Source organism: Lithobates pipiens, unplaced genomic scaffold (assembly GCF_037356315.1).
Source record: "Lithobates pipiens isolate NorthernLeopardFrog02 unplaced genomic scaffold, aLitPip1_a1.2 Scaffold_25, whole genome shotgun sequence".
NCBI classification, from domain to species: Eukaryota; Metazoa; Chordata; class Amphibia; order Anura; family Ranidae; genus Lithobates; species Lithobates pipiens.
This window is the reverse complement of record NW_027507787.1, coordinates 26,420,270-26,436,544: the sequence shown is the minus strand read 5'-3', so window position 1 is coordinate 26,436,544 and position 16,275 is coordinate 26,420,270. Positions and strand designations below refer to the sequence as shown.

At 43.5% G+C, this 16,275-nt stretch overlaps 1 protein-coding gene across 1 annotated transcript in view; it reads right to left on the bottom strand.

Moving 5' to 3' along the window:
* Positions 1–16,275, bottom strand: part of PTEN (phosphatase and tensin homolog) — a 123,511-nt gene that overhangs the window by 7,358 nt on the left and 99,878 nt on the right. Inside the window, exons 7-8 of the mRNA XM_077454166.1 lie at positions 12,449–12,615; positions 427–654 (exon numbers count right to left, since the gene is read on the bottom strand). Of these exons, the coding sequence (XP_077310292.1) occupies positions 427–654; positions 12,449–12,615 (395 nt within the window). The remainder of the gene's footprint in view (positions 1–426; positions 655–12,448; positions 12,616–16,275) is intronic.

Genomic DNA, 16,275 nt, shown 5'->3' with positions numbered 1-16,275 from the left:
CTTAATCTAGGCTTACCTGTAGGTCAAAGTGGTTTGTAAGGGTTTACAACCACTTTAAACTAAATAGAGGATATTTTAAGAGCGGCAAGGATGTGGAATTCCCTTCCACAGGTGGTGGTCTAGGTGGGGGGCACTGATAGTTTCAAAAAACTATTAGATAAGCACCTCAACGACCACAACATACAGGGATATACAATTTAATACTAACCTATAATCACACACACACAAACACAGGTTGGACTTGATGGACTTGTGTCTTTTTTCAACCTCACCTACTATGTAACTATATTAGATAGTACAAAGTACAAAAGCATGTAATGCAACTTCCACTTCTTTAGGGCTGGTAGTCATAACTACCACATTATACTACACGTTTATGAGTTTTGATATCAAAGGGAAGAGCACACGTGAAAAATTGAGACTTACTTTGAAGTTTGGGGAGAAGTATCTGTTGGCCTTGTCTTTATTAGCTTTATCTAGGTCATTCTTTGTTAATGAGAGAGTAAGATATTCCTTGTCGTTATCTGAACGTTCCGTGCTTTTGATACCATCAAGTTCCTGCTCTCCAAGTAACGTTCCATTCTCTACTTTGTCTGAATACTCTTCGGGACCAGGTATGAAGAATGTATTTATCCAAAAATGAAACATTTTTTCCTATAGGAAGAAATAAAAAATATCAGCATGTAAGGCGGCAGGGTAATCTTGCAGGGTTTTTTTTTTTTAAAGAAAACTCAAAAGAGATAGGAGGGGGAGAGGAAAAGAACAAAGAGAAAGAGTATGTAAAGAAAAAGTAGGGAAAACTCTAGGATAGATAGAGAGAGAGAGAGATAGAGAGAGAGAGATAGAGAGAGAGAGATAGAGAGAGAGAGATAGAGAGAGAGAGATAGAGAGAGAGAGATAGAGAGAGAGAGATAGAGAGAGAGAGATAGAGAGATAGAGAGAGAGAGATAGAGAGATATATATATATCTCTATCTCTCTCTCTATCCTAGAGTTTTCCCTACTTTTTCTTTACATACTCTTTCTCTTTGTATATATATATATATATATATATATATATATATATATATATATATATTATATATATATATATATATATATATATATATATCTGAGTGAAGTACTTACAAGAAAATGGGTCTAGAGAGAAAGGCTGCAGTTGTATATAACCACTGTTGTGACTAGGGATCGCAATATACACTGAGCACACAGCTACTAGAGAGGCACTGAAGGATCTTGGAATGCAGCATTAAAAAGGTTCTGAAGGTTATTACCTATATGCATGCCCTGCATTAAGGTACAACCCCCCCCCCCCCCCCCCCCCAAAAAAAAACCCTACTTTTCCACAACCTCCTCTAAACACTTCTCTGAGCCTGTCAGAGATTCAGTACTTTGCCCAGCTGCGATCTTCTCTCTCCTCTTACCCTTCAAACAGGGAGCGAGCCCGAGCTGCAGTGGCACTGCTGCTCGGAAGCGAGCCCCCAAGTATGCACCCATAGCAAGTGGCTTGCTATTTTGGCACACAGTGAAGTCGAGGAGGCAGGAGTGCCATCAGGGGACCCCAGAGGATCAGGCAAAACCACTGCACAGAGCAGGTAAGTATGACTTGTTAATTTACTTTTTTTTTTTTAATTGAAGGCTTTACAATCACTTTAACAGCAGCAGCTTGAAAGAAGAATGTTTAAAAACAAACCAATTTCAGCAGAGCTTGAGAGAGAGAGATTACCTCAATACACCAAGTTTCGCTTTAGAGTGGGGGTATGGGAAGAGCCATTGGAAGGAGCTGGCCAGTGTGCCAATTTGCATACTGTCCAAACTTCCTGCAAGCAGCAGCATACTCACACACTGAAGACTGTAGCACTGTGTCCTCCAATGAACACGGGACTAAACACTAATCAAAGTAAACATTTATAATGGAAAGTCTCTCTGCGTGCTCTGTTGGACATGACCGTGTTAACTCCACACTACACCACCATTTAAAAAAAAAAATGCAGTGCAGCGCCTACAGTGTCCCACAGAGTTCTGTCAGCATTATGTAATTTCTGGAGAGGCAACAATCACATTTCTTCATTCACTGGGATAAATAGCACTCGGCATGCTTTGTAGTTCCGAAACATAAAGAACATAAAGCACATAAAATACACCACTGTGCTTTCTAACTGACGGTATATATGTGATCTTTTTCTTGTACGATCACAAAGCTGATTTACAGAACTACGAAGATATATTTGCATCACAGCTAGAGAGTAAGACTAGTCAGATTATGTGCGGTGACTGGTGTTTTTCTGTACCTGATCAATGGTTTTCTATGCTGCATTTTTCAACAGAGCATCTATTAACACAACAGGTCAGTGCACCACGTTGTAGCACAGACTTAAAGTGGTTGCTAACCCACTTCTATAAAAAGCTCCCATACCCTATAATAACAATACGTCCCCCTGTGCCTGTGTTATATGAAAAATATGCTGATCTGTACCTATAACACAGCGGCTCCCGGCGATCAGGTGACTCCTCGGCTCTCTCCTCTGCCCGGCTGACAGCTCCAACAGGCGGGGCCCAGCACTGTCGCAAACACCAGCAGAAGGAGGATGGGGAAGAGAGGAAAAAGAGCGCCAAAGAGTCGCACGATCGCTGGGAGATGCTGGGTTATAGGTACAGATAAAGCATATCTTTTATATAACACAGGGGCACTTGTTATATTACAAAGGGAGTGCGAACAGTTAATATTAAGCACTTAACACAAGACGTACCCGTCTTTAAAGATAAAAGTGGTCTCCGCAGTGGATTCACTGCAAGATCACTTTCAGCAGCGGCGGGAAAGGTGCCCACCCCCCTCCTGCCGCGATCCAGTCATCTGTCGGTAGTGGCAGAGACTACTGCGTTCTCGCCCCATGAATGCCTGGCTGCCGAATGAGGGAGAAGATGGCCCCACTCGGGTCCATAGAACGGGAGGGAGTAAGCGACGTCAAACGTCGCTTCCGCCCATAGCTCTTACAGGAGAAATGTATTCTTTAAGTGACTTTTTTTCTTTTATTGCACTTTAGTGTAAATATGAGATCTGAGGTCTTTTTGACCCCAGAGCTCATATTTAAAGTGGTTGTAAACCCATACAAACCACTTTGACCTACAGGTAAGCCTAGATTAAGGCTTAACTGTAGGTCCAAGAAATATCTCCTAAACCTATACGGTTTAGGAAATATTTACTAAAAAAAAAAAAAAAAAAGACAGTGATAGCCGTCTACGGCACATGCACACCGTAGACAGCGGCACGCAGGCGCACTATCGCCGTTAGCTGCTGCTAACTGCAATATGCTGTTAGCGGCGGCTCCCATGCGCGGAAGTGACGACATCGCTGCTACAGCGCTGAGTGGCCGGAGCAGCGATACCCGGAAGAAGATGGATGCTCTGGACTACAGAGGACATCGGGGACATCGCTGGCTCCTGTGTCAGGTAAGTGACACATAATGGGCTACTATGCGTTGCATGCAGTATCGAACGCATACGTGAGTAGCGACTGTATATGAAAACAGTGTTCAAACCACACGTGAGGTATTGCCGCAAACGTTAGAGAGAGCAATAATTCTAGCCCTAGAGCTCCTATAACTCAAAACTGGTTGCCTGTAGAAAGTTTTAAACATTGCCTATGGAGATTTTTGAGGGTAAAAGTTTGCAGCCATTGCGGGTGCAATTTTGAAGCGTGACATGTTGGGTATCTATGTGGCATAACATTATCTTTCACAATATAAATAAAATAAATAAAATCGGGCTAACTTTACTGTTGTCTTATATTTTAATTCAGAAAATTATTTTTTCCACACAAAAAATAAATAAATAAAATGTGCTTGTAAGACCACTGAGCAAATATGTTGTGACAGAAAGTATTGCAACCTCCATTTTCCTCTCTAGGGTGTTAGAAAAAAAATATATAAATTATGTTTGGGGGTTCCAAGTCATTTTCTAGCAAAAAAAATTTAAATAAAGATTTTAACTTGTAAACAAAAGAGGCTCAGTCCATAAGTGGATTATGAGAGCAGCAGGAGTTGAGGGGGCGGACACTGACAAGTAGACAGGTGGGCTGTGGATGACGGAGGCACGTAAACTGACCACGGTGTTAGGGCTCAGAAGCCATGATACACGTGGTCAGCTTACAGGGGGGAGGGTATAGCCAGGCAGAATCAGCAAAGTTTTTTTTCAGGCGATACAGGGGGCCAAAATGACACAGCACAAGCACTGTGCTGTATTAAATGCTTTAAGGGAACAGGATCCGTTTTATTTTGTTATTAGGGTTAAACACTTTAACCACTTCAGCCCGGACCAATTGTCAGCCTAAGGACCAGAGTTCTTTTTACAATTTCGCACTGCACTGCTTTAACTGGTAATTGCGCAGTCATGCAATGTTGTACCCAAAACGAAATTTGCGTCCTTTTCTTCCCACAAATAGAGCTTTCTTTTGATGGTATTTGATTGACTCTGCGATTTTTATTTTTTGCGATATAAATGGAAAAAGACTGAAAATTTTCGAGAAAAAAAAAAAAAAAGATATTTTCTACTTTTTGTTATAAGAAAAATCGAATAAACTAAATTTTAGTCATACATTTAGGGCAAAATTTATTCAGCCACATGTCTTTAGTAAAAAAAAATGTCAATAAGCGTATATTTATTGGTTTGCGCAAAAGTTATAGCGCCTACAAACTAGAGTACATTTTCTGGAATTTACACAGCTTTTAATTTATGACTGCCTATCTCGTTTCTTGAGGTGCTAAAATGGCAGGGCAGTACAACCCCCCCCCCCCCCCAATGACCCCATTTTGGAAAGTAGACACCCCAAGGAAATTGCTGAGGGGCATGTTGAGCCCATTGAATATTTTTTTTTTTTGTCCCAAGTGATTGAATCATGACAAAAAAAAAAAAAAAAAAGTTCTGCTGCTTCTCCTGAGTATGGGGATACCACATATGTGGGACTTTTTGGGAGTCTAGCCGCGTACTTCATCCCAAAAACCAATCACTGCCTTCAGGATTTCTAAGGGTGCAAATTTTTGATTTCACTCCTCACTACCTATCACAGTTTCGGAGGCCATAAAATGCCAAAATAGCACAAAACCCCCCCAAATGACCAAATTTTGGAAAGTAGACACCCCAAGTTATTTACTGAGAGGCATGTTGAGTCCATGAAATATTTTATATTTTGCCACAAGTTGCAGGAATATTACAAATTTTTTTTTTTTTGCACAAAGTTGTCACTGATATATTGCTCACACATGCTATGGGCATAAGTGAAATTACACCCCAAAATAAATTCTGCTGCTTCTCCCAAGTACGGGGATACCACATGTGGGGGACTTTTTGGGAGCCTAGCCACGTACGGGACCCCGAAAACCAAGTACTGCCTTCCGGATTTAAATATAAAACGCTACCAAAAAAAAAACTGTTAGCGATCAGGCCTGACTCTGCAAACGCTGCAATTATGTGTTTAGTGTTTTGTAAGCGATAGTGATCGATCGATACTGTACTTGGGTGGGCTGGGCGGAGGAGCAAAACGCAGGTGCTAGCAGGTATCTGGGCTGATCCCGCTAACAATGCTTTTTTTTGGAACCCTAAACTGCCGGGGACGCTAGTATAGATCAGATCAGATATTGATCTGTTCAGATTCTATACCACTACGGGAGGTTTATGCTTTGCGCGTGGGTGTTAGTGGTACTGGCACTAACCTAGCGCTGCCTGGGGCGACGCAGACCCTGAAACCCAATTGATATCACCCGCCGGGTGATCAGGGGGTTAAACCTTTATTGAGTAATAAATGGTGGGTGCCCTGATGCTATAAAAAGCAAACTAATCAGAGTCACCCATAACACTTATACGGTGATCACTGGTGAAAGGGTTAACTAAGGGCAATCAGGGGGTTCAAATTTTTAATAGGTAGTATATGGGGGTCCCTGGTGCTATATAAAAACCTGACGGGGAACCTAAATAACTAACTGGCTAACCAGCGTCACCAGTGGCACTTATACGGTGATCGCTGGAGAAAGGGTTAACCAGGGGCAATCAGGGGGTTAAACCATTATTGGGTAGTAGATCGGGGTACCTAGCACTATAAAAACCTGGCGGTGAACCTAAAAGAATAACTAGCTACTTAGCGGCCCCAGTGACACTAATGCAGCAATCAGAAAAACGATCGCTTAGCGACACTGGCAAAAGGGGTGAAAGGGTTAACTCTAGGGGCAATCGGGGGGTTAAACCTTTATTGGGGGGGTAGGGGGATACCCTGGAACTAACACTAACTGCCCTGACAGTTTTTACTGTCACAACTGACACTAAATGCAGTGATCAGTAAATAAATGATCACTGCAATCAGTGACACTGTGACTTGGAGGGATTTGTGTGCCTATGTGTACCTACATGTCAGTGTAGTGTTGGTGCACACTTACTTTGTGTTCTCCTCGTAGTCTGGTCAAAAAGACCCCCCCCCCCCCCCCCGAGGAGAATGACATCACTTCCTCCCTGCCCGTGTTTACTATACACAGCAGGGGAAGCTTCTCATTCGCCAGGAGCGATCGAGAGGGGATGGCCAGAAACCAACGGCCATCCCCTCATCCCGGATCGCTCCTGCAGCGAAACGGATCGCAGCATCCAGCGGGAGGGGGTCCGATCGGACCCCCCACCCGCTGGAAGGCGAGCACGTACATGTACGTGCTTGTGCCTGTCGGTGCCATTGCACCGACGTACATTGTCATGCGGCGGTCCTTAAGTGGTTAAATGGTGTGCAACTTTGTACACTCTAAACAGTAAAGAAAATGATAAAAAGTGCAATGTGCTGGAACAGAGCATCAAATCACCGCCTCAATGAGTCACCCCTCTGCACTGCTTGGCAAAACAGACACCACCCCACAAACTTAAAACAGTCTTTAAATGAGTGGCTAGTGTGAATGATGCCCTTAATAAACAAATTACATAAATTTTATTAACTGGTTAAATTAAGCAAGTTTTTAAAACACAAATAAATGTAAACATGAAGCCATCTCAAACATCACACCAATCTTGCACTGAAGAAGAGGCTCAACATACAGAATATGCATGCTGCATGGCCCCCACCAAGACTACCTGTGAGTCTTTACAAAAGGACTTGTGGACAGGATTGGCACTAAGACGATGTCACTAGATCTCCTTTTAGCATAGATGAATGAGCAAAAAGCGGAGCGGAAACAGTAGCTAATGCAAGCCATGAACATTGCTGCAGTGCAGTGAATAGGCACAGAGGGGGTGCGGCCAGTGACATTACATTGGCAGAAACACAATTTCCTGCACTAAAATACTGAAGCAATACACTTTCAAATAAACTATGCTTAACCACTTTCAGACCGGACCATTTTGCTGGTAAATGACCAGAGGTCTTTTTACACTTTGGCACTGCGCTGCTTTAACTGGTAATTGCGCGGTCATGCAATGTTGTACCCAAACAAAATTTGCGTCCTTTTCTTCCCACAAATAGAGCTTTCTTTTGATGGTATTTGATTGCCTCTGCGATTTTTATTTTTTGCGATATAAACGTAAAAAGACCGCAAATTTTGAAAAAAAATGATATTTTCTACTTTTTGTTATTAGAAAAATCCAATAAACTCAATTTTAGTCATACATTTAGGCCAAAATGTATTCAGCCACATGTCTTTGGTAAAAAAAAAGTCAATAATTGTATATTTATTGGTTTGCGCAAAAGTTGTCACATCTACAAACTAAGGTACGTTTTCTGGAATTTACGCAGCTTTTAGTTTACGACTGCCTATCTCATTTCTTGAGGTGCTAAAATGACAGGGCAGTACAAAACCCCCCCAAATGACCCCATTTTGGAAAGTAGACCCCCTAAGGAAATTGATAAGAGGCATGTTGAGCCCATTGAATATTTTATTTTTTTGCCTCAAGCGATTGAATAATGACAAAAAAAAAATTTTTTTTTTTTTTTTACACAAAGTTGTCACTAAATGATATATTGCTCACACATGCTATGGGCGTATGTGAAATGACACCCCAAAATAAATTCTGCTGCTTCTCCTGAGTACGGGGATACCACATATGTGGGACTTTTTGGGAGCCTAGCCGCGTACAGGGCCCCGAAAACCAAGCACCGCCTTCAGGCTTTCTAAGGGCGTAAATTTTTGATTTCACGCCTCACTACCTATTACAGTTTTGAAGGCCATAAAATGCCAAGATGGCACAAAACCCCCACAAATGACCCCATTTTAGAAAGTAGACACCCCAAGCTATTTGCTGAGAGGCATGTTGAGTCCATGGAATATTTTATATTTTGCCACAAGTTGCGGGAAAATTACAAACTTTTTTTTTTTTTCACAAAGTTGTCACTAAATGATATATTGCTCACGCATGCCATGGGCATATGTGAAATGACACCCCAAAATAAATTCTGCTGCTTCTCCTGAGTACGGGGATACCACATATGTGGGACTTTTTGGGAGCCTAGCCGCGTACGGGGCCCCAAAAACCAAGCACCGCCTTCAGGCTTTCTAAGGGCGTTACAGTTTTGAAGGCCATAAAATGCCAAGATGGCACAAACCCCCCCCCCCAAATGACCCCATTTTAGAAAGTAGACACCCCTAAATTTAGGGGTACACTAGTGAGACTAGGTAATAAATGGCGGGTGCCCTGAAACTATAAAAAAATAACTAACCAACCAGCGTCACCTGTAACAGTTATATGGTGATCACTGGTGAAAGGGTTAACTAGGGGGCAATCAGGGGGCTTTATGCGGTAGTATATGGGGGTCCCTGGCGCTATAAAAAGCTGCGGCGAACCTAAATACCTACCTGCCTAACTAGCGTCACCTGTGACACTAATACAGCGATCAGAAAAACGATCGCTTATTAGGCTGGGTTCACACTGGAGCGATGCGGGAACGCCACGAATGCGCGGCGGGTTCCCGCATCGCATGCCTCCCGGCGGCAGTTCACACTGCCCTATGCGAACTGCTGGGAGTGTCAGTGAAATGTTAATGACACCTCCAGATCAGTTCGCATATCGCAGTGCGATCTGCAAACTTGGATCGCATGGTGTGAACACCCATGCGATCCGATTCTGCTGCGGACCAAAAAAAGGGTCCCGTGCGAGTTTGCGGCGGGTGCGGCGGGTGCGACACGAATTCAGCCATACTATCTGTATAGCTGAACTCGAATCGCACAGAGATCGGATGTGATTTGCACTGCAGTGCGGTGCGAATCACATCCGTTCTCATAAACCGCTGCAATGTGAACCCAGCCTTAGTGACACTGGCGACGGGGGGTGATCACGGGGTTAAACCTTTATTGGGGGGGTTAGGGGGGTACCTTAGAACTAAAGGGGGCTAACCCTAACTGCCCTAACAGTTATTAGTCACAAATGACACCTGCCGGGTGATCAGGGGGTTAAACCTTTATTAGGTAATAAATGGCGGGTGCCCTGAAACTATAAAAAAATAACTAACCAACCAGCGTCACCTGTAACAGTTATATGGTGATCACTGGTGAAAGGGTTAACTAGGGGGCAATCAGGGGGCTTTATGCGGTAGTATATGGGGGTCCCTAGCGCTATAAAAAGCTGCGGCGAACCTAAATACCTACCTGCCTAACTAGCGTCACCTGTGACACTAATACGGCGATCAGAAAAATGATCGCTTATTAGGCTGGGTTCACACTGGAGCGATGCGGAAACGCCGCGAATCCGCGGCGGGTTCCCGCATCGCATGCCTCCCGGCGGCAGTTCACACTGCCCTATGCGAACTGCTGGGAGTGTCAGTGAAATGTTACTGACACCCCCAGATCAGTTCGCATATCGCAGTGCGATCTGCAAACTCGGATCGCATGGTGTGAACACCCATGCGATCCGATTCTGCTGCGGGCCAAAAAAAGGGTCCCGTGCGAATTTGCGGCGGGTGCGGCGGGTGTGGCGGGTGCGGCGGGTGCGGCGAATGGCTGAACTCGAATCGCACAGAGATCGGATGTGATTTGCACTGCAGTGCGGTGCGAATCACATTCGTTCTCATAAACCGCTGCAATGTGAACCCAGCCTTAGTGACACTGGCGACGGGGGGTGATCACGGGGTTAAACCTTTATTGGGGGGGTTAGGGGGGTACATTAGAACTAAAGGGGGCTAACCCTAACTGCCCTAACAGTTATTACAGTCACAAATGACACCAATGCAAAAAAAAAAAAAAAAAAAAAAAAAATGACATTGGTGTCACTGTGACTGGGGGGGCAGGGGTAATTGGGGGGGTGATCGGGGGGTAAAGGGGGGGTGTGAGTGTGCCTGGCATGTTCTACTGTGTGTGGGATGTGTTGGTGCAACTCACTGATCCGCTCTCCTCCGTGTCGGAACGAAAAATACCGACACGGAGGAGAGAATACATCACTTCCTCTCCTGTGTTTACATTACAGGAGAGGAAGTGATGTCACCGGGGATTTCCATTCGTCGGGAGCGATCGCGAGGGGGTGGCCATGAATGAATGGCCGTCCCCTCGTCCGGGATCGCTCCCGAACGAAAACCGACCGCCGCAGGCACCGGGCGGGGGCCCGATCGGGCCCCCGACCCGCGGGAGGCAAATCACGTACATGTACGTGCTTATGCCTGCCCGTGCCATTCTGCCGACGTACATCGGCGTGAGGCGGTCGGCAAGTGGTTAAAGGTTATGCACAAGGAAAGTATAAATGGGAGAGATACTTGCAACATAGCTGACCTGTAAACCTATTTTAAACCTATTTTTTGTTAATGCTTTTATTCTGTGCAGCCAACAAAATATTAAACACTTCCTCTCCTATAATATAAAAATAATCTTTTTGCTAAAAAATTACTCAGAACCCCCAAATGTTAGATATGTTTTTTCAGCAGACAACCTAGGGAAAAAAATGGCGGTCGTTGCAACTTTGTGTCATGCGGTATTTGCGCAAGAATTTTCTGCGATAAGGCACTGCAGCGCTTTAACTGACAATTGCGTGGCTTTGCTACTTTGTACCCAATCAAAATTTATGTTCCCCCCCCCACCCCACAAATAGAGCTTTTTGGTGGTATTTGACCACCTCTGACTGACATGGGGACGAGACCGATTGGTGTTCCTACTTAGGAGCACACGATCTGTCTCTAGTCCACTGAGAGAACTGGGATTTGTGTCACGAGCAATCCCAGGTACCCGGCAGTCATCGCAGCAGCCAAGCACGCACAACAGCTCTGGTGATAGGATGCGGACGCACACGCCTGCTAAAGTGTCTTAAAGAGCTGACATACAGCTACGACGACTCGCGCAGGGGAGCCATTCTACCGCACTATAACTGTGGTGACTGGTCCAGAAGCCGTTCACAAAACAGTAAAGTTAGCCCAATTCTTTTGTATGATGTGAAAGATGTTACACCAAGTAAAACAATACCTAACATGCCACGCGTTAAAACTGCGCACACTTATGGAATGGCGTCAAACTTTGGTACTTCAAGAGGAGGGCCGGTTTAAAAAAAAAAAAAAGTAAAGTCAGCAGCTGCAAACACTGTAGCTGCTGACTTTTAATAAGCACACTTACCTGTCCAGGGCGCCCGCGATGATGGCCGCCCGATGCTGACCCGTCCCTCGGTCTCGGGTCCCGGCGCCGCCATTTTGGCTAAGGGGAACAGGCAGTGGAGCCTTGCGGCTTCACTGCCCGTTTCCTACTGCGCATGCGCGAGTCGCGCAGCGCTTTGTGAATGGGGTGCGCTGTGTTCTGGGACACACAGTCACAGTCAGAACACAGAGCGACCCATTACCCAGAAGACGCCACACGGAGGAGAGAAGACCAGAAGATCTCCGCGGAGGAGGAAGACGCAGATTAGGATGATGTGCCTAGCAATCAAGCATTTCTGGTAAGTTAAAAAAAAATTTTTTTCTTCATTTTTTTCTTTGATTTTTTTTCTAATTTTTAATGTATTTTTTTTGACACTTGTTTTCATATTAACTGTAGATACAAGGTAACAAGTAGGCAAACCTGGAAATCAAAGCTCAATCTTAAGGTAGGGCTGAGCCCAAATTTCACATCTTGCTGTTCCAAGCAGGAAGTATGTTAAGCTTTCAAACCAGGGGTCTACTTTAATTACAAATAGAGCCATTGCTTATCATTGCCTATATACATTTCACCTACATATATGTCTGTTAATGTTCCGTAAAAAATAAATAAAAAAAACCCTGCAAATAAAAGCAAAGTCTCAGACATAACATGGTCTCACGGCTGCCATTGTTAAGTCACACAGGAAGTCCTTTACCAGCTGAGGAATGCACTGGGAATGTGGCAGTGTGCACATAAACGGTGCTGCAGTAATGTTAGGAATGCTGAGCTATGCTTTAAATTATAAACACAATACCAATTTTTCACTTTTAAAATAGAATTTCAGTGATCAGAGATCTTAGATCTTTTCTACAGCCTGCAAATGTTTTGGCCACTGGAAAACACCAACCTTTTTCATCATCTTGTTCTGTTTGTGGAAAAACTCAACCTTTATATCTCCACAAACAGGAAGAGGCTGCGGGAAGTCAAAATACATGTATTTCTCTTCACGTCTTGTGGGTCCTGTAGAGGATGTAAATATCTTAACCTTCAGCTGATAGATAACAAACTGGGGATCTACAGGAGTGGGAAAAAGCACAAAGTTAGAATAGTTCATTACATACAATATATCAAGTGTGCAAGATGAATTTATTCAATTCTGTGGCATGTGGGAAGTTCAGAGGGGGGGGAAAACAGACACAAACATTGGCTAAAAGCATAGCCCACCTTATACAAAAAAAAAAAATGCTCCCACAATAAAAAAAATAAATGGTTTAACGTGTACACTGGAACCTGCAGAGCGCCGAAGGGTAATGCACAGGCACTGCGCATTGCGTAAACACGGTGCTATGCACAGCAGTGCCAAATTTAAACATGTACAGAAGGGGGGAGGGGTGCTTGAGGGGGAAATTGAGGAAAGTGTCCATGCTAGACCCTAAATATGGGTGTAATATAAAACCGGGTCTTATAGGTGGACAAAGCCTTTAACAAGCTAACATTTTACATAATAGGAGAGGACCTGTGTGTGTGATTATATGTCAGTATTACATTGTATTATCCCTGTATGTTGCGGTCATTTGGGTACTTATCTAATCGTGTTTTTGAAAATCAATGCTCCCTGCTGAGACCACCACCTGTGGAAGGGAATTCTGCATCCTTGCGCTCTTACAGTAAAGAACCCTCTACGTAGTTTAAGGCTAAACCTCTTTTCTTCTCATTTTAATGAGTGGCCACGTGTGTCTTGTTCAACTCCCTTCCGCAAAAAAGTTTTATCCCTATTGTGGAGTCACCAGTACGGTATTTATAAATTGAAATCATATCCCCACCCAAGAGTCTCTTCTCCAGAGGATAAATTCAGTGCTCGCAACCTTTCCTCATAACCAATATCCTTCAGACCCTTTATTAGCTTAGTTGCCCTTCTTTGTACTCCATTTCCAGTATATCCTTCCTGAGGACTGGTGCCCAGAACTGGACAGCATACTCTAAGGTGCAGCAGGACCAGAGTCTTAAAGCGGGAGAATTATCGTTTTATCTCTGGAGTTGATCCTCTTTTTAATGCATGCCAATATTCAGTTTGCTTTGTTAGCAACAGCTTGCCATTGCTGTGCCTATCTACTAGGACCCCCAGGTCCTGTTATATTCTAGATTCCCTCAGAGGTTCTCCCTCCAGTGTATAGATTACATTCATATTTTTGCCACCCAAAAGCATTATTTTAAATTTTTCTACATATAAACCTCATTTGCCATGTAGTTGCCCACCTCAATAATTTGTTCAGATCACTTTACAAGGTTTCCACATCCTGCAAAGAAGTTAATGCCCTGCTTAGCTTGGTATCGTCCACAAATACAGAGATTGAACTGTGTACCCCATCCTCCAGGTCATTTTTTAACAAATTAAATAGGATTGGTCCCAGCACAGAACACTGGGGAACCCCACTACCCACTCCTGACCATTCCGAGTACTCCCCATTTATCACCACCCTCTGAACTCGCCCTTGTAGCCAGTTTGCAATCTATGTACTCACTCTATGGTCCATGCCAACAGACCTTATTTTGTACAGTAAACGTTTATGGGGAACTGTGTCAAATGCTTTTACAAAAGCCAGATACATCACATCTACGGGCCCTCCTTTATCTAGATGGCAACTCACCTACTCATAGAAAATTAATAGATTGGTTTGGCAAAAACGATTCTTCATGAATCCATGCCGATTGCTGCTAATGATACTGTTCTCATTAGTAAAGTATTTTATATAGTCCCTTATCCCCTCCAAGAGCTTTCATACTATTGAGGTTAGGCTAATTGGTCTGCAATTCTCAGGGATGTATTTTGGGCCTTTTTAAATATTGGTGCTACACAGGCTTTTTGCCAATCAGCTGGTACCATTCCAGTCAGACTATCAGTAAAAATTAGGAACAATGGTCTGGTAATTACTTGACTGAGTACCCTCGGATGCAAACCATCTGGTCCCAGTGATTAATGTTAAGCTTCCCAAGTCTAATTTTAATTCTGTCCTCTTAACCATGGAGGTGCTTTCTGTGATGTGTCATGAGGATAAACACTGCAGTTTTGGTTATCGAAGCCCCCGATTCCCTCAAAGACTGAGGAGAAGAATAAATTCAATACCTTCGCCATCTCCCTGTCTTTTGTAACCAGATGTCAGTCCTCATTGTTTATGGGGCCAATATGGTCTGTCCGCTCCTTTTACATGAAGAATTTTTTTTTGCTCTCCTCTGCTGTGTCTTTCGAGTTCTATCTTAGCCACCCTAATGGCACCCTTACATTTCTTGTTGCATTCTTTATAAAGTCTGAATGCTGATGACACCCCCCCCCCCCCCCACCCTTGTATTTTTTAAAGGCCTTCTTCCTTGGCTTTTATATGCATTTTTACATTGGAGTTAAGCCATACAGGACTTTTGTTTGCTCTTTTAAATGTATTACCCAATGGTATGCATTGGCTAATGCCCTTATTTAATATGCTCTTAAAGCAAACCCATCTCTCCTCCATGTTAAGATTTTATCCCAATTCATGCCTTCTAGCAAGGTTCGTAGTTTAGGGAAGTTGGCTCTTTTGAAATTCAGTGTCTTTGTATTCCCCTTATGTTTCCTATTTGTGCGATTTATACTGAAGCCAATTGACCTGTGACCGCTGTTTCCTAAATTGCCCCATATTTCCACATCCGTGATCAGGACTGTATTGTTGGTAATCAGATCCAGTAACGCATTATTTCCGATTGGTGCACCTACCATCTGAACTATGAAATTGTTCTGCAAGACATTTAGGAACTGGCGAGCCTTAGACCAGTGTTTCTCAACTCCAGTCCTCAAGGCGCCCCAACAGGTCATGTTTTCTGGCCTTCCATTATTTTGCACAGGTGATTTGATCAGTTTCACTGCCTTGGTAATAACCAATGCCATTTCATGTGAGGGTATTCTTGAAAACATGACCTGTTGGGGCGCCTTGAGGACTGGAGTTGAAAAACACTGCCTTAGACGAATGCAAGGTTCCCTCCACCCAGTCTATGTCTGGATACTTAGAATCCTCCATTATATCACTTCCGGTCCTTGCTGCTAATCCAACTTGTGATAGGAGATCCGTCTACCCCTCCATCAGGTTAGGGGGCCTATAGCATACTCCCAGTAATATTTTCCCCTTAGCGTCATCACTTTAGAGCTCTACCCATAAGGATTCCACCTGCTCCTAGGCTCCCTTAGCGATGTCATCTCACATTCACTTTTAGATTATTCTTGATATATAGGCATAACCCTTCCCCCTTTTTACCTACCCTCTCTATACCTGCGATAAAAGGGTATACCCTTGAATGGTTGCCAGCCAATCATGAGGGCTGTTGAACCAGGTCTCTGAAATTGCCACAAAATCCAGATTCCCCTCGTACAATAGTATCTCTAGTTCACCCATCTTGTCCGCCAGGCTTCTGAAATTGGCAAACATGCCACGTAGTTTCGTTTATTGGGTGTTCTGAGATTGCAACTAGGACTCAGGACTATACACATTTTTTGCTGAGATCAAAGAAATGAGTAGTTTTTTTGCAATTAAATGTCAATAGTGATAGGGGTGATATTAGTATCAGACAGACATACTGTTTAAGGACTCATGCACGATGGACGTTATAACAATGTTATAAAAACACCAGTAGCTTTGCAGTGAGTTTTTCAGGGTTTAGTATTAGGGTGTTTTTTTTTTTTTTTTTTAAATCAATGAGATCAAAAGCATT